Genomic DNA, 27,449 nt, shown 5'->3' with positions numbered 1-27,449 from the left:
GAGGATACTTGTCCCTTATGTGCGGGTATGTGTCTCTTGTGGTGGCACTGACATACTTTGACATACTGCTTCCATTTTTTCTGAGGGTCAGTGGCTGCATAGTCTCCCTGCAGACTGAGAGAACACATGAGGCTCAGCAAATAGGGCTACTTGCCCCAGAGAAAGGGTCTTATATCTGATTTTCTTTAACTTCGCCAATGATTTTAAAGCCAAGTTCTAATTGCATTCTTTCTATTGGCCCGTAAACTGCCACACTGTGGATTCTTTCTTTATCTCTTTTGTTTTGTTTTGTTTTGTTTTGGTTTGGTTTGGTTTGGTTTGGTTTTGGGTTTTTCAGCGACAGGGCTTCTCTGTGTAGCCTTGGCTGTCCTGGACTCACTTTGTAGACAAGGCTGGCCTCGAACTCACAGTGATCCGCCTGCCTCTGCTTCCCAAGTGCTGAGATTAAAGGCGTGCACCACCATGCCTGGCCAGGGATTCTCTCTTAACAGTCCTCACATTGCTTGGCAAAAAGTAAATCAGGCTGAGTTCAGTCATGAACACATTATGTGCTGTGGAAAAATCAATGTATCATAGAAACTAGTCCTAGCATCATTGAGAGAGGGGCAGTGAGTAGAAGCCTAGGAGACCATAGACGGATGAAAGAAGGTAACCATCATTAGTCTGAGAAAGCCCAGCACATCTGGGCGTGGCAGAGAAGGGAGAAGTAGGTCAGGACACCTGTTGGGAGGTGCTTCTACCTTTGTGGGCCTGGGATTGTTGTTGATCAAGAGTCAACAGTTGAGCCAGGCATGGTGGTGCACGCCTTTAATCCCAGCAATAAAGGAGGCAGAGGCAGGTAGATTTCTCTGAGTTCCAGGTCAGCCTGGTCTACAGCCAGGGCTCTGTGCAACAGAAACTATGTCTCAAAAAGCTAGAGAGGGGTGGGGTAGAAAGGGGGGACAGTTGGAAAGAAGACCTAGCCACAGGGAGAAGAACAAGAATAAGCTGGCAGCTGCCATCACTTCCACCTTTGCATGACAATGTTTCTTGTGTCATTCTTGCCTTCCAACTCTATAAATACTTTTTGTATCAGCTCAAATCCTGGGCGTTAATGGGAGGGGAATCCCAGGAATGTGATTCCAATGACCAAGCTGGCACTCTCCATACTAGGAAATCGTGGAGAATTTCCTAACAGAACTCAACTGGCAACTAGCTTGCTACCCAGAGAGGGTACAGGACAAATTCATGCCAGATCCAGAAGGAGCACTGTTCTAGAAATGAGAATATAGGGGCAGCTACTAAGAGTGCTTTCCTCTTGGGATGGAACTGAAGACATCATTACTTAGCCTGAGGCGGACTCAGAATAACTGTTTTCATCCTGAATTGAGAGAGGTAAGAGTCAGCAGCCAAAATTCCCATAGTGCTTTGGTACAATCATATCTTAACAAAACCCTTTCCTCCAACTGGCCCAAGCCAGTTCTTTCCATGCACTGAGTGCCTGGGGGCTGGGGTGTGGGACATTACCTTAACACAAGTTAGGAAGACTTCACATTGCTAAAATGCATAAAATCATTATTGGCAGTGCTTACTTAGATGCTGGTAAGAGGATCACTCCTTACAAAGGATAAAAATGCTTATTAGAGTCAATTAAAGTATATTTAAATGCTTTATTTTCCTGTTTAAAGAAAGAAAGATTTTGCTGTATTGTATATCAACACTTCAAGGTTTTGGGCACTTTTTAATTTTCGGAGTGGAAAAAAAAAAAGAAAATGTTTGTCATTCCAGGAGCATAACCAGTTGAGCCAGCACACAATGACATAGTTAATTCACCAACGGAATTTGTTGCCATAGCTCCAGGGAAGGCCAGGGAAGATCAGACAATGGCCTTTTTCACAACTTCAGCTTTCACCACAACCTGCCTGTCCCCATACAACAGCCATCAGAGCGCCAGTCCAGAGCACAGCAAGTGTCCATGAACAACAGCCCAGAGGGGACAAGAGGATGCTTGTGGCAAATCAAATTAAGCAAAGGCAGGGGACAACTTGAATCTCTGCTTATCCAATAAACTCGGCACTCCCAGTCCTCGGGAGCTCATCTGTCAGCACGGGGCGTATCAAGCAGCCTTGACCTTTTAGTCAAGTGTCTCCTATAAGTCTAGAGCCACAAAAACTTCTCCCTGAGACTCCAAGGAACTTGTAAGAGGAGAAGACCACAGAGATGAAAGAAAGCTGGAAGCAAACATAGTGGGACACCAGAAGAGCACCATGGACAAGGACAGCTGCACTCCCAAATTCTCACACAAGGTAATGCCAATGCTTTCTTCTTTGTTTTTGCTTCTTTAAATATCAAACTTGGTTGAAAAATAAACTCTTATGTATTTGAGTGTGAGGGACCCATGTTGCATTCGCACTGAAGGTGAAAGTAATAGCCTCTCCATCCTGAAGTGATTTTTAAAAAGGAGAAATAATATGTAGCTAATGTTTGTTTCTCCTTCCTCTTATAAGTTTTGTAAAATCCCGGAACAGAGCCGGCATGGTGGCACACGCCTTTAACCCCAGCAACCAGAGAGGCAGCGACAGGCAGATCACTGTGAGTTCAAGGCCAGCCCAGTCTACAAAGTGAGTCCAGGACAGCCAGGGCTACATACACATAGAAACCCTGTCTCAAAACTCACCCCCCCCCAAAAAAATAAGATCCCTGGATAGATTTAGACAACAGGAAAAAACTCATTTTCTAGAAATAGTCAGTGAGATTATTATGGTGGCGTCTCATAGTGTTAATCTCCGTATTCAGGAGACTGAAGCAGGAGGATTTCAGGTTCAAGGTCAGCCTGAGCTGCATAGCAAAAAAAAAGAAAAAAAATCTCATTAAAAAAGGAAAAAAAATCTGGGCGGTAGTGGCCCACACCTTTAATCCCAGCACTCGGGATGCAAAGGCAGGTGGATCTCTGTGAGTTCGAGGCCAGTTCCAGGACAGCCAAGGCTACACAGAGAGATCCTGTCTTGAAGAACCAAAACCAAAAATAAAAATAAAAGTTGGGGCTGGCCTTGTAGCCGAGTATAGAGTGTATGCTTAACATACATGACACTCTGGGTTCAACGCCCACATTCAAACCCAAAATGCAGATTAAAAAGTCAGTTCAGTTATAAAGAAATGTAGGTAACTCTAGAACAAAAAGGAGGCCCAGAGAATCTGGGGGTACTGGAAAAAGGATTGAAGAAAATGTTCATCTCCTCTAAAGTGATTGCTTTTTCTAGTGGAAATGTCTTAAGGTCTTAATCTTTTTTGATGTAAGTCTCTCTTTTTTAAAATTAATTAATTTTTTAATTTTCTTTTTTCTTTTTGGTTTTTCCAGACAGGGTCTCTGTGTTAGCCTCGCCTGTCCTGGACTTTGTAGACCAGGCCGACTTTGAACTCACAGTGATCTGCCTGCTTCTACCTCCCAAGTGCTGGGATTAAAGGTGTGTGCTACCACACCTAACTTTATTTTGGTTTCTTTCTTTCTTTTTTTCCAGGACAGGGTTTCTCTGTTTAGCACTGGCTGTCCTAGATTCACTTTGTAGACCAGGCTGGCCTGGAACTCATATCAATCCACCTGCCTCTACCTCCCCAGTGCTGGGATTAAAGGCCACCATGTCCAGCTTATTTGTGTGTGTGTATGTGTGTTTTGTTTTGGGGGTTTTTGTTGTTGTTGTTGTTGTTTGTTTGTTTGTTTGTTTGTTTTGATGCAAGTTTTAGGATTAGCTCAAACTCACAATCACTTTGTCTCTGCCTCCCAAGGGCTGGGACTATAGGTAGGCCTCACCACAGAGGGTCTTACCAAATTTCTGAGGTGTATGCTATTTATAGCCTCATTTTAAGTGAGAACACAGAAACTCCTAGAAGTTAAGTAAATTGTCCAAGATAGTAAAGAGAGAACTGGATCCTAGGATCCAATTTCTAATTAAAAAAAAAAAAAGCCAAGTGTTAGTGGTGCATACCTTTAATCCCAGCACTTGAGAGGCAGAGGCAGGCAGATCTATGAGTTTGAGGGCAGCGTGGTCTACAAGGAGTTCCAGGACAGTCAGGGATACTCAGAGAAAACCTGTCTGGGGCAGGGAACAAAAACAAACAAACAAACAAAACCCAAAAAAACCCAAACCCCAACAAACAAAAACTACCCTACCAAAATAGAACAGACACCAGAAGTGCTTGAAGAGAGGGAACAGGAAGGGAGCCTACCATAGAGGTCCTCTGAGAGACTCCACCCAGCAGGGGATCCAAGCAGATGCTGAGACTCACAAACTTTTCAGTGGAGCACAGGGAGTCTTATGGAAGAGTTGGGGGGTAGAAGGACCTGGTGGACCATGCATGATGAGGACCTAGACCCCCTGCTCAGATGTAGTTGATAGGTAGCACAGTCTCCTTGTGGGTCCCATAATATGGGGAGCAAGGACTACCTCTGATATGGACTCTATTGCCCATTCACTTCTCCCTGGCTGGGCGGCCTTGCCAGGCTACAGAGGAAGAGGAAGAGGATGCAGGCAGTCCAGATGAGACTTTATAGGCTGGGGTCAGATCATAGGGGAGGAGGGTTCCCCATTTCTGAGGGGAGGGGGGAAGGAGGTTGAAGGAGGAAGGGTGGGACTAGGAGGAGATAAGAGAGGGGACTACAATCAGGATGTAAAGTGAATAAATAAACAAGTGAATGAATAAACAAGGCAGCCAGCTACTAGTTATACATAACTATTTAAATGTATTTATTTTAATTTTATGTGCATGTGTATGTACTTGATCTATGTATGTGTAGTATATGAGTGCAGGAGCCCACAGAGGTCAGAAGAGGCATCAGCTCAGCTGGAATTGGAGCTATAGATGGTTGTAAGCCACCATATAGGTGCTGGGAACTGAACCAAGGCCTTCTGCAAGAGCAATACATGTTGGCTCTTAACCCTTAAGCCATCTCTCCAGCTCTCGCTATTTACATCTAATTTAATTAAATATAAATTAAAATTCAATTCCTCAGCTGCACTAGCCACTTCTCATGTGCTCAGTAGCTACTACATACAGCTCGTGAGACTACCTTTATTTAAACAATGCAATTATAGAACATTCCATAATCATAGAAAGTTCTATCAAAGCCTTTAAACCTTATACTTCTTTTAGATATGTTGCCCCAAGTTCTGAAAATATGTTGCAGTTCTGTTACAAGTAATATGGATTCTAAAATTTACATTAAAATCTCATTCATTTGAAGTCTCCTCATTTGCATAGTGCCAAGTTAACTTTGATCTGCAAATTAATAATATAGATAAGAGTCAAGGAGATTGTTAAATGCACTTCAGAGACCAAAGATTTTTAAGCACTATCAAATAACTCCAGAAGCACTCTCTTAGTTGCAAGCAATTGATATGATAATTACACATCATTTTTATTTATTCATTAAAATAGGGATCCCCTAAGGTGCCCTTGTAGAGAATAATGTGGTTAGCCTACTTATTTCTAGTAACCCTTTTGCTGTTTCTAAATTCTATGTAAATCATTTCACACTGCTGATTGTGCTCTCTTCATTTGGAACATACAGTATATTAGTAGCAAAAAATACTTTCGCCCTGACATTTTGACCAGTTCAAGAACGGCTTCCAAAATCCCTACTTTTCCCTTTATAACTTAGGAAACCCTGGAAGGGCTCCAGCATACAGCTTCTCACAACACAGGGGTTAGATGGCTACCTGTTAATTGAGCGACAGGTCTTTCAAGATCCCACTTGCGCTGGGCGGTGGTGGCATGTGTCTTTTATCCCAGCAGTTGGGAGGCAGAGGCAGGCGAATCTCCATGAGTTCGAGGCCATCTTGGACTACAGAGCGAGTTCCAGGACAGCCGGAGCTGTTACACAGAGAAACCCTGTTTCAAAAATTCAAAAGATCCCACATGCTCTGGTGGACTCTGATTTTCCAAACAGAATATATGAATCAAATGGAAGCCTGCATCATGTTTGCTTCTTCCTTCCTTTCTTCCTTCCTTTCTTTCTTTCTCTCTTTCTTTCTTTCGTTTTTGTTTTTGTTTGAGACAGGGTTTCTCTGTGTAGCCTGGCTGCCCTGGGCTCGATTTGTAGACCAGGCTGGCCTTGAACTCACAGCAATCCATCTGCCTCCTGAGTGCTGGGATTAAAGGCGTGTGCCACAAAGCCCAGCTCTGCTTCTTTCTTTTATACCAGTATTTTTTGTTTGGTTGTTTGTTTTCTTGTTTTTTTTGTTTTGTTTTGTTTTTTGTTTTTGGAGACAGGGTTTCTCTGGGTAGCCTTGGCTGTCCTGAACTCACTTTGTAGACCAGGCTGGCCTTGAACTTAGGACAGCCTGCCTCTGCCTCCTGAGTGCTGGGATTAAAGCCAGCTGTCTTTGTAACAGGATAAGGGTTTCCTGCCTATGAGAAAGAACTAACTACTGGGCATTTGGGAAGGGAGACTAGTGAGATGACAAGGAATAAAGAACTTCAAGATGTTTTATTCAGAAAGCAGCACTTAGTCCTTAATTTATTTTGTGTATGTGTGTGTGTGTGTTGCAGCTGCTATACCTTTGTCAAAAATGGCAACTGAAAGCTGGATGTGGTGGCACATGTCTGTAATCCCAGGTGGAGGCAGGTGGATCTCTGTGAGTTCGAGGCCAGCCTGGTCTACAAAGTGAGTCCAGGACAGCCAAGGCTACACAGAAAGACCCTGTCTTGGGGGAAAAAAGAAAGAAAGAAGGAAACTGAAAGACAATAAAATCAGAACATTACTCAGATTTTTTTTCCTCATAAAGAAATTGAATAACAATTTAAGGCCATCAAGCTAAGGTAATCACATTTTTGAAAGATTTCTCCTGAGCATGCCTCTAATAACCTGCTCGTATTGGGTAAGAGGAACAAAGAAAGGCAAAGTTAATTACTAAGGAAAAGCTTCATCAAAGACGGTTCATTACTTTAAGCCTGAGTTTCTCACTGTTACTCCTGATACATGAGACTAGATAATTCTGCATTGCAAGGATTGACTTCTACATGGTAGGATGCTTCAAAGGAGCCCAGGTTTCTAAGCATGGAATGCCAGTAGTAAGCCTTTCCACCAAGTTGTGTCAATCACAACTGTCTCCTGAAATTGTTAAATGTCCCTTCTAGGGCAAAATCATTGACCTGTCACCTACTGAAATAATTAGTACCTTCCTTCTCGCTCTCCATCCCCTGGGGCCTTCTAGGGTTTGCTGTTCTGCAGGCTCAAAACAAACCATTTTATCCCATGGTCATCTATACCTTCCATGGAATTATTCGGAAAGAAAGAGACTGGGTCCAGACAACAAAAGAATGGCTCTTTGCATGTCTGTACTGGGAAACGTCAGACAAAAAGAACAGAAAATGTAGTAAGGGATTCATTTAAGGTACTCTACTACACCCTCAGCCGATTACTAATCACTGCAAGCAACACCCCGCCCCCCACAAGGCATTGTTGACTTCATTTGATTTTGAGGAAGCTGAAGCTTACAGAGGTTAAGAGATGCGCTCAAGAACAGGAATTTTGGAACTTAGTAGTAGAGCCTGGCAGCAGCTTTTGTGTGTGCATACATGTTGCCTGGACACACGCATTTTGAGTGCTCCATACTTAATAAAGCAAAGGGACTGGTATTTATCTCCTGTGAGATTTATTTTTATTGTATGTGTATGAGTGACTACACATATGTATACACGCCATGGCCTGGTGCCTGCAGAGGGCAGAAGAGGGCATTGGATCTAGAATGGAAACTAGTGTTACAAGCACTTGAACACTGCCATGTGGGTGCTGGGAACCAAATCAGGGACCTCTGAAAAAGCAGGTAGTGCTTATAACTGCTTAGCCATTTCTCCTGCCCAACAACTTATTGGTTTAAATATGTTTTTGTTCAGGAAAAGGTTCAAACTTAAATAGATTTAGATAAGGCTGTATATTCTCATTTATAGTGTGCATGTACCCCCCACCTTGTTCAAGATGATTAACACATAGCCCATCCCACTTGTTCAGGGGATTCTCAACATGTCCATTATCGACATGGAGGGTGGGTGAATTGTCATATACAGGCACACCCCAAAAGCTAGGCCAAGGTCTGGCTGATTTGACTGAGTAAGAGTACAAGGAGTCACTTTTACATTCAGAGAACTTATTACTTAAGCCAGCAAAAGAAGCCACGGCTGGGGTCATTGACTTTCCATAGCCCTTGTCTCCCACGGGAGAAAAGATAATGCTGAAACAAAATGGGCCAGATGGCTTGACCCGGTGAAGACTGAAACTATGTGATTTTCTTTTTGTAGCTCTATACTGAGACGAAACAAAAAGCCCAGTACCCAAAAGAAAGGAGGACGTGATTTGAAATCACCTTGGGACAGCAGATGGTCTAAAGGGAGATAAGGAGCCTAGCGGAAGATAGCCTGAAGGCAACTCCTCATCCTGCTCCCAGGCTCCCAGCCAGGAAGAGCCCAAGATCAGTATTCATATAAGCTAGACCTCTATGTGACCTAAGGGCTTAACGGCACAGTAGACAAGGACCTCTCCATATGCTCAGTAACATCCATATTGTCACTCACTAGATACCGGTAGCACTATCCTCCAAGTTGACAGAAAGGTGTCTAGACATCACTAAACTTTTCCAGGGGGAAAACTTCATCCAACTGAAAACCACTGATCTAGTAGCATTTAATCTACTTTTCACATCCACACATTATACAGGGGCAAACACTTTAGTACATATTTCTAAAAGTTTTGGAAACACAAATAGAATAAATACAACACCTAATAAAAAACCTTAAAAGTCTTCATACCATCCAGAAATTATTCCAATTTCTAGTTGTCACATAAATGATTATAAATATATATATATATTTGTTTTTCAAGACAGGGTTTCTCTGTGTAACAGCTCTGGCTGTACTGGAACTATTTCTGTAGACAAGACTGACCTAGAACTCACAGAAATCCTCCTGCCTCTGCCTCCCATGATATCATATTTTAGTGGTTTGTGCTTTTTTAGTCAGGTTTTCTCTGTGAAGCCTTGGCTGTCCTGGACTCATTTTAAAGACCAGGTTGGCCTTGAAGTCACAGAGATCTGCCTGTCTCTGCCTTCCCAAGTGCAAGTGCTACTGTGCCGGCTCTCTTTTAGTGTTTTGAATTTGAAATACAAAGACTGTACTCTAAATTGACCTGTATCTTACGGACTTTATGTAAGCAATGGATTTCTTACAATTGTTTAGCTAAAGAAGCAAAGCTTATTCTTTCAACATTTTTACAGCCTGGACTTTGCTGATTGCATTCCTGTAGTGTTAACGTACTTGTTTATCTCCTCTGTGTTTCCTGTAAAGTGCTGTGAGATCAAGAGGAGTGGTCAAAGTGAGGTTCTATTTCCTTGGAAGACTATTTTATAGATGATTCAGAAACACAGAGCAGTTGGAGCTGTGTATTTGTCATGTCATCCATGGTTACTGCTCAATGCCTAGATTCAGTCATTCATTAGCGATGAGGAAGCGGATAGGGGGAGCAGGCAGAGCAAATTCACTGCCTTCTTTAGTAGTCATTTTAAAAATTAAATGTATTTATTCATTTTACATCCCAATTGCAGGCCCCTCCCTCCTCTCCACCCAGTCCCTCTCTCATCCGCTTCCCCCACCCCCACATATCAAGTCACATCAGCACTAAGAGCATCCCCTTCCACTGAGGCCTGACAAGTCAGCCCAGTTAGGGGAAAGTGATCCAAAGCAGGCGTCAGAATCCATGTCAGAGATAACCCTGCTCCACTTGCTAAGGGGCCCTCATGAAGACCAAGCTGAACATTGCTTACATCTGTGTAGGGGACCTAGGTCCAGCTCATGCATGATCTTTGGCTAGTGATTCAGTCTCTGTGAGGCCCTATGGGCCTAGGTTAGTTGACTGTTGGTCTTCTTGAGGAGTTCTTGTACCCTCTAGGACCTTTTATCTTCCCCCTGACTCTTCCTCGGGACTCCCTGAGCGCTACCTAATGTTTGGCTGAGTCTCAGCATCTGTTTGATCCTTCTGGGTCGGGACTCTCAGAGAACAGCTATGCTAGGCTCCTGTCTGCAAGCATAGCAATGTGTCATTAATAGTGTCAGGGGTTGGCTCTCTCCTATGGGGATGGGGCCAGTTATTGGTTGGCCATTCCCTCAATCTCTGCTCCATCTTTATCCCTGTCTTGTAGGCAGGGTAAATTTTGGGTCAAAGGCTTTGTCAGTAGTCACTTTAAGATGAGACACTCTTCCTCCTTATATTATGACTCTGGCAGACAGTTTAGGTAGAAGAAGTTTGTACCAGAAAAGATAATAAATACTTGATCCAGGCGGGTGGTGGCGGTGGCACATGCCTTTAATCCCAGCATGCAGATCTCTGTGAGTTCCAGTCCAGTCTGTTCTTCAAAGTGAGTCCAGGACAGGCAAGGCTACATAGAGAAAGCCTGTTTTGAAAAACCATAAACAACAACAACAAAAACCCAAAAAACAAAAACAAAACAAAGCAACAGCAACAACAACACCCCTTGATTCTTTTTCTAACTCCTAACTTTAAAATATCTAGTACCGTTTAATACAGACACGTGAGGTTTGATTTTTGTGTGTGTGTGTGACAGGGTCTCATATAGTCCAGGCTAGCTGCAAATATACTATGTAGTTGAAGATAACTTTGAACTCTTTCTTTTCTTTTCTTTCTTTCTTTCTTTTTTTTTTTTTTTTTTTTTTTTTTTTTTTTTTTTTTTTTTTTTGGAGACAAGGTTTCTCTGTGTTAGCCTTGGCTGTCTTGGCCTTGAACTCACAGGGATCTGTCTGCCTCTGCCTTGGATTGACGGTGTGCACCACCATTCAGAAGTCTCTTCAATTTGGATCCTAAGTTCTTTTGACAACTTCTATCATTTTAACATGATTCATATATTGGGGGCTGGCAACATGGCTCAGGTTAAGAGCACTGACTGCTCTTCCAAAGGTCCTGAGTTCAATTCCCAGAAACCACATGGTAGTTGTACCATCTGATGCCCCCCTTCTGGTGTGCAGGCATATGCAGGCAGAAGACTATACATAATAAATCAATGCTTTTAAAAAAAGATTGATATATTATATTCAGGAGTATTATTGGTGCAGTTTCACCTGATAGCACTCCCTATTTACTATATTTTCATAATTGCTTGCAACACTGTTGCTGAACCTCTGGGAACTTGGATAAAATTCAAATTGACAGGCCTACTGATTTAGAATCTCTGCTTTTCATGAGTCACTTACATGAGTCGCCATGGTGGGAATTTCAAAAGACTCATTCTCAAAGTGTGTGGAGCAATGATAGGTTTTCTTTCCTTCACATTCCTATGGTTGAATGATAGTAAATGTATTCAAGTTATTTTGCAGGAATAAAGGTTTACTCTTCCTTGATGCTATGTTTATTCCATGCTTGCTTATTTACTTACGGGAAAAAATTGTTTATAGCAAGGACGAGCTTTGGCAGAAGAACCATTGGCTTCCTTACATTTACTTTACTCATGGTTAGTGAGTCATTTTTACATAGCCTCTCCTAACACTTCAGTAGGTTAAGTGTTTAAAATGATTACTTTGGGGCCTATTGAAAGTTTTTATAGAGAGAGCTTTTGGGAACACATACAATAATATTGATTTTCTCACGAAGCAAACATAACAAGGATTCTTGGGAAAAATATTTAATAATGGGGGTAAAGGCACAGAGGGCCAAGTGCTTGCCACTAAGACTGTCAACCTGAGTAAAACCTGAGATTCAGTTCCAGGAATCTACCTAATGAAAAGAGAGATCCAATTTCACATCCACATATGCATGGTGACACAGTATGTGTGAGTATACACACATACAAACGCACACAAAATAAATGTAAAAATGTTTACGTTTATGCCGGTTTTGTTTAGAAACAAGATCTTACTTTATATCCCAGGCTGGCCTGGAGATCACAGTGTAGGCCAGGCTAGACTCAAACTTGCAGCAACCTTCTTGCCATAGCTTTAAGTATAGAAATTATAGTTGAGCAGTTTCTGTGTTGCCAAGTCTGGAAATGTTATATTCCAAGTCTATTAGACCAGAATCTCTAGGGCATAAAAACCAAGTCTCAGTGATATTGAAAACTCTCCAAGTAATTCTCTTTATAATCAAGGTTGAAAACTGTATTAAGCAGGGTTTTCTGGAGGAATAGAACTTATACAATGAATATATATGTATATATACATATATATGTATGATATGTACACACACATATATATGGGACTTATTAGAATGGCTTATGAGCTGCAGTCCAGCTAGTCCAACAATGGCTGTCATCTAATAACAGGTGGTCTAAAAATCCAGTGTTTGTTCAGTCCATGAGGCTGGATATCTCAGCTGGTCTTCAGTATATGTCAGAATCCAGAAGAAGTAAACTCTAATGCCAGTGAAGGAATGAACTTTCTAGCAAGAACAAGAACAAGAAGGCAAAGAGGGAGCAAGCTTTTTTCTTTCCTGTCCTTTGTGTAGGCTGCCAGCAGAAGGTGTGGCCCAGATTAAAGGTCAATCTGCCCACCTCAAAGACCTGCATTAAAAAATGTGTCTTCCCACCTGAAAGATAGAGATTAAAAGTGGATCTTCCCATTTCAAATGATTTAATTAAGTGCCCTGCCATTTGGGTTTTAGTTGATTGCAAATATAGTCAAATTGACAACCAAGAATAGCTACCAACTTGGAAAAGATGGCGGCTAGAGGCTTTCTCTGGGCTGCTGCCGCCGGTACCTCGGTCACAGCCTGAAGGAGGCCAAGCGGAGGGTGCGCAAGCTCTACCGAGCTTGGTATCGGGAGGTGCCGAACACCGTGCACTCATTACAGCTGGGTATCACCATAAAGCAGGGACAGGATAAAATCCAAGAGATGTCCATGAAGAATGCCCACGTCACAGACCTCAGGGTGGTTGATCTCCTGGTCATTAAGGGAAAGATGGAGCTCCAGGAAAGCATTGAGATATGAAAGCAGAAGACACGCATTATGCCGTTCTTCCATGAAACAGAAAGACCAAGGCCAAAGGATTTCCTGTCCAAGTTCTTTATTGGCCATGACCCATGAGGTCGCCCAATGAGAAGTTGCATGTTAATATTTAATTAGAGTAGAAATAAACTCACTGATGGTTGCTTTATGGGGAAAAAAAAAGAATAGCCACCAAAAGAACGATATGGAGTGAAACAAAGATGATGTAAAACCTCAGGAATGAGCTTAAGACAGTGGAGTGTTGAACTCTTTTTTTTTTTTTCAAGAAAAGGGTATTTGGCATACTGGTGAGGCTTGGCAAAGATAATTTTTTTGGCCAGTAACAATTGTTATCTTTTGGAGATCCACATGCCACTCACAGAGAAGAGGCCCTAATGAATTCAGACCATACTGCAGAGCAACTTGAGTTGTGGTGATGGCAAGGCTACTTTCTGAAAGATCTGTGGGAGATGTGAAGGCTTTTCTGGCTGTGGATAGAGCTCAGACGCCAGCACATGCTCAGCAAGTGCTGTACCATTGAGACTGGCCTGCACCCCGAGCCAGGGGATCATCTTCACTGTGTGTTTCCTGATGGTGTTCTACACTGACGTCCTCCGACTGAGTAAAACAGGAGATATATAGGGTTTAATAAAAGCTTTTATCTGGCTAATTTGTAGCATTAAATGTCATCCAAATGAAATTAAAAGCTTTCAACACGGAGTCTATCTAAAGAGAGCAAACTGATCAGAACATTGCAACGGCTGAGTTCCTGAAGCAGTGCACAGTGAACCGCGCCTTTGAAGTGCCACTGCTGGCTCTGAATTTGAAACCCAATTTTGCATAAGCTCTGAGATCTGGGCGAATTCATTTAGTGTCTCCGAGTACTGCTTGTTATCAGCACACTGGCCATAGTCCCTGTACCTAATGGAGAGTAGGGTAATGGAGTGCCAGCTTCTGAGGAATGGGACAGACATCTTTGGGAGCTGCTGTTCTGTTAGTCTTCCTGCCACACATTCTTTAGCAGGAGCCTGGCCTGAATATCTTATATCGAGATATTTAGAATACATTGCAAGTAGTTTCAATTATGATTAGTAATTATGATACCCTACTCTCCATTACCTTTGAATGAATACGTCGATCCTGGCATCTGGTCTTGATTGCTGATTTGCTTGATAGACTCATCTGTGTCACACTTGAATGCCCTCTGGGAAAACCCTGAGGACCCTGCAGTGTGTACCACAGGATTGGGAAACAGGATCTGTTGAAACAACAAAAAGGGGCTGAACCATGAAGTTGAGTCAGGGTGCCTATAGGCTAATGAGTTAGTACCTAGACTGCACAGTGAGACCCTCTTTTTTTTTTTTTTTTGGAAGAAAGCATAGAACTGCTTATGGTAGATACTAACCAAGGAAGACAGCTGTTTAAGTAGATATAAAAAAATGTAGCTATAGCAAGGTGCAGTGGTAATCCCAGAACTTGGAAAGGCAGAGGCAGGTCTGTCATTGGTGAGTTCGAGGCCAGCCTGATCTACAAAGTGAGTCCAGGACAACCAAGGCTCCACAGAGAAATCCTGTCTTGAAAAAAAAAAAAAAAAACAACCAAAAACCCAAAAAGCAGAAAAAAATAATAAGAAAAGAAACTGTAGTCTGGTGTGGTGGTTTATGCCTTTAATCTTATCATTCTGAGAGTCAGAAGTAGATGGATCGCTGTGAGTTCAAGGCCAGCCTGGTCTACAAATTAAGGCCAGGACAGCAGGGCTACATAGAGAAAACCTTTCTTGAAAAAAAAAAATGAAGCCAGCCGTAGTGGCGCACGCCTTTAATCCCAGCACTCGGCAGGCAGAGGCAGGCAGATCACTGTGAGGTCAAGGCCAGCGTGGTCTACAAAGGGAATCTAGAACAGCCAAGGCTACACAGAGAAACCTTGTCTCAAAAACCAAAACCAAAACAAACAAGAGAGAGAGAGAGAGAGAGAGAGAGAGAGAGAGAGAGAGAGAGAGAGAGAGAAAGGAAAAGAAAACAATGAGAAAAGAAAAGAAACTGTAGATATGATTAAACATTTGGGGGAATAATTTGGTAATAGTGTCAAAAATACACATTAAAAATCTCCAAAAAGACAAGTACTCCAACTTAACAATTCTACTTAATTAAAAAACTCACTGGATTTGGAAAAACTAGATTACTGTGCATACCATTTGTGTACTTCAATCCTTGCATGGTTCTGTGATTGCATATAGAATAACATGTGAGGGGCTGGAGAGGTGGCTCAGAACTTAAGAGCAATGGCTACTCTTCCAGCGGTCCTGAGTTCAATTCCCAGCAACCACGTGGTGGCTCACAGCCATCTATAATGAGATCTGGTGCCATCTTCTGACATGCAGGTGTACATGCAGACAGAACACTGTATACATAATAATAAATAAATTTTAAAAACAAAGCAAAACAAAGGGCTGGAGAGATGGCTCAGAGATTAAGAGCACTGGCTGTTCTTCCAAATGACCTGAGTTCAATTCCCTGCAACCATACAGTGGCTCACAACCATTTATGATGAGATCTGGTGCCCTCTTCTGTCATGCAGGCATACATGCAGGCAGAGGACTGTGTACATAATAAATAAATACATCTTAAAAAATATGTGATACAGAAGAGACAGTGTATAACCATTTATGGTGAATAATGAAGACTAGCAGGCAAGCATATCAGTTGTAGCCTTGTCTAGACTTGAACCTGGTTGAATTAACACTTCAAATGTCTTTCATTCACTTTGGGTACATTTGGTTTTCATTAAAATCACTGAAACTGTGACTGTGACTAGCTTTGAATGCTTATTGAAACTACCATCTGATGTTGTGGGTTAAGCAAATGAAAATTTCATAGATAATATGAAATTAAGCTATTAAATGTAGAGAACTACCTAGAGTTTTACTTGTCCACTGACATTCACTCAGTGGATTTAGAATGCAAAAGTTTTATACTTAAAGTATACTCAAATCCAAGTGGGGAAATTTTCTCCATTTTGGGCTATAGCATTATGTATTTTAATTACATGTTAGACTCAAATTCCATCAGGAAGGGACCAAAATTTACACAGCATCCTGAATGTGATGGCGGTGGCACTTGGAGTTTTGATTAAATTGCACTACATGTGTGATTATTACTTGTAAACAGATGATTAGATATTAATTAGACAATAAGTGATTGTAAAGCACTTAGAATATAAAAGTGTTTATAAATACCACCAAGTGATAGCAACAATAATTCTTTACTGACTACACAGCTGCTAATGTCAGTAAGAATGATTTTTTTTTACAGCTAATGGCAGCTCTAAAATCTGCCCCAAATCCCTGTTATATCTGCTTTACAATATCAAAACAAAATATATCATATTTCTACTGAGTTTAACCATCAGTATTCAGATAAATGCATTGTATTTTAAGAAAATATATATTTCTTTTCAAGAATTACTTAAACACAGATACAGTCATTAATTCTCTGCTGTATGTCCCTTTTGGTGCTAAGACCTTGGAGTATCTAATATTTGAGTTTTCTTTATGTTTTATTTTTTTGTATTTTGTTTTTTTCGAGACAAGGTTTCTCTGTGTAACACAGCCCTGGCTGTCCTGGATTCTCTTTGTAGACTAGGCTAGCCTCTAACTCACAGAGTTTTTTGTTTGTTTGTTTGTTTTTCAAGACAGGGTTTCTCTGTGTAGCCTTGGCTGTCCTGGACTTGCTTTGTAGATGAGGCTGGTCTGGAACTCACAGTGATTTACCTGCCTCTGCCGCCCATGTGCTGGGATTAGAGGCATGCACCACCACACCAGACTAGGTTTTCTTAAATATTTTTTTTTGTTTTTTTTCGAGACAGGGTTTCTCTGTGTGTAGCCTTGGCTGTCCTGGACTCACTTTGTAGACCAGGCTGGCCTCGAACTCACAGCAATCTGCCTGCCTCTGCCTCCCGAGTGCTGGGATTAAAGGCGTGCGCCACCACGCCCGGCTTAAATAATTTTTTAAATTATATTTATTTGTGTGGTTTGTGTGTGTGTGTACATGTATCTGTCTGTGATGCACTTGCTATACCATGAGTGTGGAAGTCAGAGGACAGCTTGTGTGAATTGGCTCTTTCCTTACACCATATGGGACCCATGGATTAAACTCAGGTTATCAGTGTCTTTTCCTATTGAGCCTGTTGGCCAGCCTGTTTATTTTAGATATAAGATGTTAGATCAGAGATTTTCAGCCACATTTTCCTTTTACAGTAGGTTTGATGTGTTGGGTAATGCAGTTGCTCCTTAGTGCCACAAAGCTGTGCTCAGAATCAGTGCATTTTGGTCAAACAAATGAGTGAAAGCTAAATCTTTATTGGTTACTACAGAAGTTTAAAAAAGAAGAAAATAGGTTGGGTGGTGGTGGCGTATGCCTGTAATCCCAGCACTTGGGAGGCAGAGGCAGGTTGATCTCTGAGTTCGAGGTCAGCCTGGTCTACAAAGCCAGTCCAGGACAGCCAAGGCTACACAAAGAAACCCTGTCTCAACAACAACAACAACAACAACCCCCAAAAAACAAACAAAAAAGAAAAGAAGAAAATACATTTAAGAATGAAACAAAGCACTTTAATCCTATCTTCCTGAACTTTTTTCTTTTACAAAAAAGTTTTGAAGCTCTGTTATATTTTCTCACTGCCCTCCCCCTGCCCCCCTCCCCCACCCCCCGAGAACATGATGGATCTTGGTCTTGTATTAACCTCATTCTTAACCAAAATGCTTGATTTTCTGGCATAAGTAAATGTGAGCACCTATAATAAGTTCAGATCCATGACTATACAGATTTGAAATGAACTATATGAATCAAAGTGAAGGGTGTTTCTTGTTTCATGATTTCAGTAGAAAAGGAGTAAAGGATACAATGGATGAAGAGACATATCTGATTCACCCAATAATTTTTTTAAATAAAGTAAATCTAGTTATAGTGAACAGTGAACCAGTTTAGCCAAGCAGAAAGGAATCTTCAATTTTGATTCAGGAAATCTGGATTTTTATCATTTACTATATAATGTTGGCTAAGTCACCTAGTCACTCTGAATCTGTTTATTCATTTGAAAATTTTCAATATTAAATTTTGCGCTACAGTGCTATTATTTAGTAGGTGAAAGCACTACAAAAAGGGTGACGTGCTTGCCGGGTGTGGCGGTGCACACCTGTAATTCCAACACTCAGGGAGGCAGAGGCAAGTGGATCCCTATGAGTTTGAGGCCAGTCTGGTCCAGGACAGCCAAACCCTGTCTCGAAAAACAAACCAAACCAAACCAAACAACCAACCAAACTTCATTCAGCAGGTCAGGGGGGATGGATGAGAATGTCTGACGAGTTGCCAGGAGTGTTGCTGTTGCTCCTCAGGACACAACACTTTGAGAAACACTTTCCTAAGGCCAAAAAAAAAAATCCAGATGGAAAATATCGAAAGTATGAATGACAGTGGTATTCTCACACCATGTACCATAGCTAGAAAGGGAATTCTATTATTTATTTACTTGTTTATTTTTATTATATGAGCATTTTATTAAATGAGCACGGGGAGAGAAAGGAAGTGGAGAGGGGTACCCCAGAGAGACAGAGACAGAGGAAGAGAAAGGAGGAGGGAGAGGTGAGGGGAGGGCAGAGGAGAGAGAGAGAGAGAGAGAGAGAGAGAGAGAGAGAGAGAGAGAGAGAGAGAGAAGAGGTAGGGGGGTCTGTCCTTTTATATAGCCCTGGGTAGGGCCACGCCCTGTGGCAGGTAGGCAATGACATCACAAGCAGGCCGACTGGGGCAGAATCCTAACGTTCCTTCTATTTCCTATAATTAAAAAATGAGGTCAGGCATGGTGGCACACACATTTAATCCCAGGACTCAGGAGGCAGAGGCAAGCGGATCGCTGTGAGTTCGAGGCTAGCCTGGTCTACAAAGTGAGTCCAGGACAGCCAAGGCTACACAGAGAGACCCTGTCTCGGGAAAAAAAATGAGGACATTGTTTTTCATATAAGGTAAGTTAAGGTATATAAATGTAGGTTCATTGGAAGCAGCTTTTGGCTGTCATGTAAGGGGAAAAGACAGAGAGAAATGTCCAGATGACATGGTGAAGGGGAAGGAAACGCTGTCCTGAATAGTTCAGGGTAGAGGGCAGGGTATGTCAGCCATGTCCTGCAGCAGACAGGGACCGAGGAATGCTGGGAGAATCTGGAGCTGTTTGTCCCCGGCCTGGAGCATACCATTTCAGGCTTTTGTAAATGGACAAGGGGTTGAGAAATCAGTCTTTGACTGTTCCCTACTGACAGTGGGACAGGAACAGGGAGTTAAAGACTGAAATGTTGGCTAGGTCCCTGAATGCTGTTGCATTTGCTGCCCAGGGTCTGAGACCGATCCTATCAGCTGGAAGGGAGCTTTTAACTAAGTTTAAAGGAACTTCACTAGACCAACTATTCTAACCATTTTGAGTGGCTGCCTTAATCTAGTTTGTGAGTTCTTTACAATAAAGTGATTTTTTAAAAATTGAGGCGGGGGTGGTGGTGGTGGTGGCGGCCGCAGCGGCAGCGGCTGGAGAGATGGCTCAGTGGTTAAGAGCATTCATTGCTCTTCCAAAGGTCCTGAGTTCAATTCCCAGCAACCACATGGTAGCTCACAACTGTCTGATGCCACTTTGCTGGTGTGTAGGTGTAATGTAGACAAGGTATCCATACACAGTAAATAAATAAATCTTTAAATATTTTTAAATGTAGTACAGGGTTTGCTTCTTTCATGTTGTCCAACTAAGTAGAGCGAAACCTGTGATTTGTGCTTCTAGAAGGGCAGGTAGAATACGGAGAGGACCCTTCTCAAGATGGCTCAATAGTTGCTGGGAATTGTTGTTGTTGTTTTATCAAGACAAGGTTTCTCTGTGTAGCCCTGGAATCCTGGACTCACTTTATAGACCAGGCTGGCCTCGAACTCACAAAGATCCACCTGCTTCTGCCTCTCAAGTGCTGGGATTACAGCTGTATGCTCTCTCACCCAGCTCTCTTAGAATTCTCTTAAGCCCTAGAACTCTCTAGGTAATATATTGCCAAGTGATGTTATCATCCTGACTTAAATTGACAAGTCCTTTCTTTCTTTTTTTTAATTTTTAATTTTTTGGTTTTTTGAGACAGGGTTTCTCTGTGTAGCCCTGGCTGGCTGTCCTGGACTCGCTTTGTAGACCACGCTGACCTCAAACTCAGAGAGATCTGCCTGCCTCTGCCTCTGGAGATCTGGGACTAAAGGTGAACACCACCACACCTGGCTTAAATACATAGGTTCTTAATGGTCAACTTTAGTAATACTCTACTGCAGTATATATTTTTCTTTTTAAGCCTAGCCCTTTGAGAAGTAATAAAAACAGAGTCTCTTTACATTAGCAGGGTATATTTGAATTCATGGAGGGCAATAATCCACTTGATCTTCCTCAATTCTATCAAAAGACAGGACTAGTATTTTGTTTGTTTGTTTAGTTGGTTTTGGTTTTTTCGAGACAAGGTTTCTCTACGCTATCTTGGCCATCCTCGACTCCCTTTGTAGACCAGGCTGGCCTCCAACTCACAGAGATCTGCCTGCCTCTGCCTCCCGGAGTGCTGGGGTTAAAGGTGTGCGCCACCACGCCCAGCGGGGGACCAATACTTTTCATTCCTAAAACATTCCCCAGTGTTGCTTCTGATGTTAGCGCTGCTGGTCTGAGACCACACTTGGATGAAAACCTAGAGACAAAAATGAAAGATTTAGGAGCACAAGTGCTAGTCTTAAGTGGATTCTTAAGTTCCTCTCCCCACCCTACGTTATTCAAGCACCAGCTCTATTGCTTATGAACTTTGAGACCCTAAGCAATTACTCTAAGTTGCAATTTCCTTACTTATAAAGTGAGGATAATAATAGGATCTGCTTTGGGTTCTTATGAAGATCCAGGAAGATCTAAGTAAAGTACTTGGCACTGCACCTGTGCTTAATAAATACTAGTGCCTTTATTCCTTACTAATATTAGGCATGGCATTTCACTAGAACAAACAGCTTGGCAAGTTCTTTCCTTTGAACGTGTGTCTTCAGAATGCTCCTCTTACCCTGATGCTCCAGGATAATGTAAACACTAAGGCACATGATTTTGGTTTTTTTCCTCAGATTGCCATGAGCACTTGGATGAGAGGGGGTGCCTAGGAAATGGGACCTAGCACTGATAAAAAATTAGAGTATAGGCCCTATACTATAGGGATGTTAGATAAATGTACGGTACAACAGATGGCAGTAAGACTAGGTGGGAGAGATGCGCTGAGGGATGGAGAGGGCAGTCAGACCTGGGAGACAGGCTGTCAAAGACAACCTACTTCCTTCAAAGTTCCTCCTGCAGCAGCCCCAGGGATAGACTCCAGGGTTACAACCGGCCTTAGGCATCTGCCACTGTTCCTCTTTTATGCAGTCCAGAAGGTGAACACTCAGGTGCCCACAGTAAGTCAGGGGACAAGTCCTCAGAGGCCAGCTGCCAATTGCCCCAGTGATTTGGGGCTTTAAAGTGGCCCTGTCTTCAGAGTGGCTCGTAGTTAGCAAATATTCTGCCTACAACTGCATCATCATTCATGCCAGGGACATGGTCCTTTACAGCTATGCTCTTTCGCGAGGCGTCTGAGACACCGCAGGAAACAGCTTTATCTTATCTAGGAAGTGCAGGGAGCCCTTACCAGGCACAGACAGGGACTTTCACCAGTGAATTAAATACAAAAAACAAAGCAGCAAGTTCAGGCCCCGTGGGTAAGGCAGGCCAGCCAATGGGCCCCGGCCGCTCCCAGGTGGAGTGGTACTATGATGACAGTAACCAACCAGCGCGCTCCATGCAAATGAGGATACTGTATCCGCACCAGACGCTCCAGTGCTGTCTGGTTGTTATAGTGATAAACTGAGGCCCTGCCTCTGGGCTTCTCCGAGAAAGAAAGGGGTGGTGTGTGTATAGGGGGGTAACCTCTTTACTTCCCCCCAGGGAAGACAAAACGAAGGGAAGAAGGAGGGGGATGGGTAGGGAAGAGAAAAATACGTGACAAAGAAAACATTCTTTGCCTGGGAGGAGACTCCCAGAGGGTGTAGAGCTGGAGGGAGCATTCACTGGCCATGCCAGTACTTACCACTGATGCTGAGTCAGAAACAGGTATCCCAAAATCCCTTTCCAATGAGCCTCCCTCAGAAACCATGGAGGAAATAGAGCACACATGCCCACAGCCTCGACTGGTAAGTAAAGACAAAGGATGGAAATGTATGCGTGGCTATGGCACAAAAGAGTTCCTTCTGTGCCTGCAGCCAGCGATGAAAAAAACGATGCTTACAGGATTTCATGTAAATGATAATGGAGCTGCAGCCTAATCCTTCTCAGCTGTTTATACTTAGCTCCTATACCGGCCACAGTTCTCAGCTTACAAAGCATTATTGTATTGGCTGGGTAGGAAACGGGCTGCTCGGGATATGTTGTGTTTTTGTGCTTTGGGAGGAGAGAGAATAACCTTTTCCCCCCTTTTAGGTGCATTGTCATCTAGAGGTTAAAAAAAATCCTATAATGGTTTTCTTCTTCACAAACCTTAGACTGCTTCCCTGGTGAAGTTCTAAATTCTAGCTCAGGAATGATCTGGGTTTTTGTTTGTTTGTTTTGGTTTTTTTTTTTCCTTTCTCTTTCTTTCTTCTTCATTCTATTTTAATACCTAATGCCCGTATTGGGGAAAACGGAAAACTATATGAAAAAAAACTCCCTCATTCCTTTGATATTTTCAAAATAGATAAATAGTCCCTTGAGGATACATATAGAAATAAGGTGCATTTTAAATGAAGCGTGAACCTTTTAGGGAGGGTGCTGAAGGTTTCTAGTCAGGCAATGGCAACCTGGAGATGCTACACTTATTTAGAATGGGGATGCGTGCCTTTAAGAATGAGAGTATGGGAGCACGGTACTGGAGCGGTACTGGAGCGTCCTTCTCTCAGTTACTGCCTCTCGCATTGATCAGCTTCTCTGACACTGGTTCTGATCCCTTAAGTAAACGGGGAACTTTCTTCTCAACCACTTCAGCAGAGTGGCCCAAGGACTTAAAAACACGTCAAATGGGTGGTGGGTCTCCTGTGGCTTGAAGTCCTATAGAACTTGGGGAGACTGCTCCTTGAACCCCAAATTTAAGACACACACGAGAGTTATCCTTTCTTCAAGGATTTCTCCCAAGTTAAAAGTGTTTTGATTGGCTGTGCAGTTTGACACTAGGGAGAACAAAAAAATATATTTTTTTGGTATAGAACTTTCTGTGAGTCCCCACATAATTTGGGTTTACAGATTTCAATGTTAACCCATTATTGAACTGTTGTTTCTTAGTAAGGGTTTGAAGGCAGGCTTGGCTCAAGTTTCTGAAATCAGGAAGCAGGGGGAGTTGTATTAGTGCAGTGTCCATGTTCTGAAGCATGTTTTTTAGGGTAGTTTAATATTAACTGCTTCTTAGCCCTTTAGCCAGTGACTGAATGGCATACCTTATGTGTCATCTGTGCACTTATGTCATATACATTGTCCTGATGAGTTGGTTATTAAAGGATTCCTGTGAGCCACTAAAGCAATCATGGTTTAGCAATGGAAAAAATTGACCACTAAAGGTGTGTTACGAAATCTCCCAGATATATATATATATATATATATATATATATATATATATATATATATATATATATATTTATGTAAACACAATCCACAAACTTGAAAACATGTTTGGACAAAGAGATAGGGCAATAGAAAGAAAGGCAGTTTCCAGCCCCAGTTTTATTTTCTTCTTTTCTTTCCCTTTCACTTTTAGCTACTTTGCCCCTGGCTTGGTTGGCCTGAGAGGGGTGTGTAGAGGTAACACAAAGAAGGGAGTAAGTTCAGTCTGCTTTTTCACTTTCACTGTTGACAGCTTCTCTCAGGTGGTAACTGAAAAGAACCCAAACCAGCAGTGCCTCACCTTCACCTTCCATACTTGCCCAGAAATAAGGAATTGAGAGTGTTCCTCCAGAGAAACCAAGTAACTCCTTAAAGATCACTTTGAAGGGCCACAGCTAGGCACTAAGCCCAGAACAATAGACCTGAGCAGTGCAAGCAGTGCCTGTAAAACACACTTTCCAAGTGAGATGCAGTTTCTTCTTATCTTTTTGGAGGGGGGAGGGGGTGATACAAGTACAGCAGAGATATGAAAGCTGTGTACCGAAACTGAACTGTTGAAATCATTGTTTTTTATCTACTTTAGTTTCCAGGGGCTGCTGAAATTGGTTTTGTTTAAATACCAGCTTAAACTAAAATTTGTGAAGCAACTTTTTTTTTCCTTAGGAGCCAACTTTGATCACTGTAGAGGTGGTTATGTTCTAAATTTTGATTTATTTATCATAGCTAACTTTCCTTTGCCTTTTACTTCAATAATGAAGGCACATGCTAACTACTTAATAAAGTTTTTTTGATGAAGAGGAGTGGTACAGGAAAATGTGAAGTTACCATTTTGTGGGTTTTTTTTGTTGTTGTTGTTGTTCTTTCTGTTGCTCATGAAGCATTGCTAATAATTTCATCATTCAAGCTGGGCATGGTGGTGCACACCTTTAATCCCAGCACTCTGGAGGCAGAGGCAGGCAGATTGCTGTGAGTTCGAGGCCAGCCTGGTTTACAAAGTGAGTCCAGGACAGCCAAGGCTAGCACAGAAAGACCCTGTCTCAAAAAATCAACCCCCCAATAATAATAATTCCATCATTCAAATGCTATAAAGTCTGTGTTTCTCCATTCACCCAAGCTAATTACCCCTAATCATATGTGGGTCACCGATGATACAGCCATCAACAGGGTGTGAGTTGCATAAGTAACTTTGTAAAGTGCATGAAGGATTTGAGAGAGGCCCACTTAGGACTGAAACACCAACACTGAGATGCCAGCTCTGATGTCAGATCTTGAAAGGAAGACAAAAGCTGGCATTTCCTGAATAAACAAGGCTTTAAAACAATCCATATTTTAGGTGCAAATCGATAATGCTATTGATGCTATTGAATCATACTTCAAGGTGAGATTTTTCTGAAGGGAAAACATTTTCTGAAGGGAAAAACAGTCTTCCCAGCTGTTTTATTCTACATTGCAGAAAAAAAAAATACAGAAGGAGAGGTTGAAATAGAATAAAGTAGCACCACTGAAGAAATTATAAAAGTAATCACTAAAAATCATTTCATTTTTATGGTAGTCTCTATTTTAGGAGTATGACCTTATTGTCCTTATTACCATGGTATCTAGTTGGAGATGTCTCTAGAACTTTTCATTATTATGAGCTTTACTCTTGGCTGGTTGTTTCTTAATGTTTCCTGCTTAAATATGATGCAAGGTGACTCAGAAGCTTGGATGTGAAGAAGGAAAACTGAGTGGCCTTGAATAATATGATGTAACAACCCTCCTTGGAAACCTAACTCCTGAGGGAGGAGCATTCCTTGCAGACATGGACTGTCCTCAAATCTCCCCAGCCCTCTGCCATGCCTAGACTAATCCCCTGGGACCAGCAGGGTCTCTATAAACCCTTCCTGACAAGGACCAGCTGCCCTCAAAGCTGTCTGCTTGAGGATTTACTTAATGACCTTGGTCAAGTTCTTCTAGGGGTACATTCTGTTGTCAGAAGGAAGCTGTAATTCTAGCCTACAATAGACCCTTGCATGAAGATGGATGCGGCACCGATCAACTTAGAAGGCCTTGGAAATCAAAATGGGCTGGTTCAATATGCCACGTTAGCAGGAGTTCATTTCGGGTTGTACTTCAGAGTTGTGCAGTGCCAAGAGACTGCTGTCTTGCAGAAGGTGCATTATGTCATTTGGGATGTAGATACTCACCCACTGGTACTCAAAAAGATGACTGGATTTCTAGTTATTGGTATATTTCCTTTACTAGTATCATCATCGATGTAGCCACTTAGAGCAGCATGCATTTTAAAAGGAAGATGCTTTTAATGTGCTGTATTGGTGCAAAAGAAAAAAATGAACATAAGATTCTTTGGGTATTTACTGTGACCAACTGGAATTCTGCCCAAGGTTATTGTTAGGCATCTTCCTGCTAGACCATATCCAAATGCAACATCCACACATTGATAATAGTCAGGTGTATTATTTTATTTATATATAAATATAATTTATTTATTTATTGCACTCTTCTTCCAAACACCCATTTGTCTAACGCTAAACTCCTTATGGAAAAAAAGCTTAAGTCAAATAAAAGATCAGTGTTTAGCTTTATTTCTGTGTTTGGAAATACAGAAATCAAAAGGGTGCATAGGTCATCACTCAGACAATTTAGGGGATTTAAAGCATCCAATGATACAGGACTTTAGGAAGTAACTGAGAGAAAACTCAGTCCCTTACCAAGCAGATTCATAGGCAGCTAAAGGGTAACAAGTTCTAAATACAGCAATATACCAGGTGATGTGGGGAGAAAGAAAATAACTGACTCTACAGTCCCCCACCTTTAAAGACCATTTCAACTTAATAGAAGGCAGTAGTCTGGTATGTTAATGTGTGCCAGGATGCTGAAATCCCTTAAGAGAACCTTTTTTTTTTTTCCGTTTTGTTTTGTTGTTTTTTGAGACAGGGTTTCTTTGTGTAGCCCTGGCTGTCCTGGACTCCCTTTGTAGACCAGGCTGGCCTCGAACTCACAGTCTCCTGAGTGCTGAGATTAAAGGCGTGCACCACCATGCCTGGCAAGAGAACCTTTTTGTAAGTGTGGCTTTAATATATTGGGCCTTCTTCAAAGCCATATTTTATCCATTGAGCAGAAGTGCTTCCCAGCAGGAAGGTCTATGTTAACCTTATCCCCAAATTAAGACAAGTCCCACCATTTGAGGGAAAGATTCTAATTTTTAAGCCTTGACTGTTTGGGGACAAGAAGAGGATCAGTCTGGAGCTAGAGAAATGACTCAGTTGGTAAACATGAAAATCTGAGTTGGATTCCTAGCACTCATATAAAAGCCAGGCATGGTGGCACACACCTATAATCCCAGTCCTGGGAAGATGGAGACAGGAGGATCTTGCTGACCAGCCGGTCTAGCTGAACTGGTGATTTTCAGGTTCAGTAAGAAGGACTCTATCTCAAACTACAACACTGAGAGCAATTGAGGACAACTCATGTAATATCTGTCCTTCACACCTACACATGTGTACCCTCACACATGCATACACATACACACACACACATACTAGGATCAGTCTATTTTTCAGGATTTCTTTAAATGGCCTTTAGGACAGTGCTATCCAAGGGAAATAGAATCAAGCCATGTATGTAATCTAAAATTATCTAACAGCCACAGCTTAAAAAAGTGAAAACAATTGTAACGGTGTATCTTATTTAATGCCACATATCAGGAATATTATGTCAACATTCCAGCCATATACAACTATTATGTGTGTGTGTGTGTGTGTGTGTGTGCATGTGTGCACGTGCACATGCACCCACGATGTATGTG

The 27,449-nt window shown here is 42.0% G+C and overlaps 1 protein-coding gene across 2 annotated transcripts in view; it reads left to right on the top strand.

Moving 5' to 3' along the window:
* Nucleotides 1–1,746: 1,746 nt before the first annotated feature.
* PCYT1B (phosphate cytidylyltransferase 1B, choline) overlaps nucleotides 1,747–27,449 on the top strand; it is a 92,961-nt gene continuing 67,258 nt past the window's right edge. The window contains exon 1 of one of the 2 annotated variants that reach the window (XM_084790443.1): nucleotides 1,747–2,285. In XM_084790443.1, the coding sequence (XP_084646569.1) occupies nucleotides 2,247–2,285 (39 nt within the window). In that variant the 5' untranslated portion in view covers nucleotides 1,747–2,246. Of the gene's footprint in view, nucleotides 2,286–21,908; nucleotides 22,207–27,449 lie in introns of those variants that run through there. The other variant, XM_084790441.1, reaches the window with a different exon arrangement.

Source organism: Acomys minous (genome assembly GCF_964271855.1).
Source record: "Acomys minous genome assembly, chromosome: 7".
In the NCBI taxonomy this organism is placed as follows: Eukaryota; Metazoa; Chordata; class Mammalia; order Rodentia; family Muridae; genus Acomys; species Acomys minous.
This window is presented reverse-complemented; position numbering and strand designations above follow the sequence as displayed.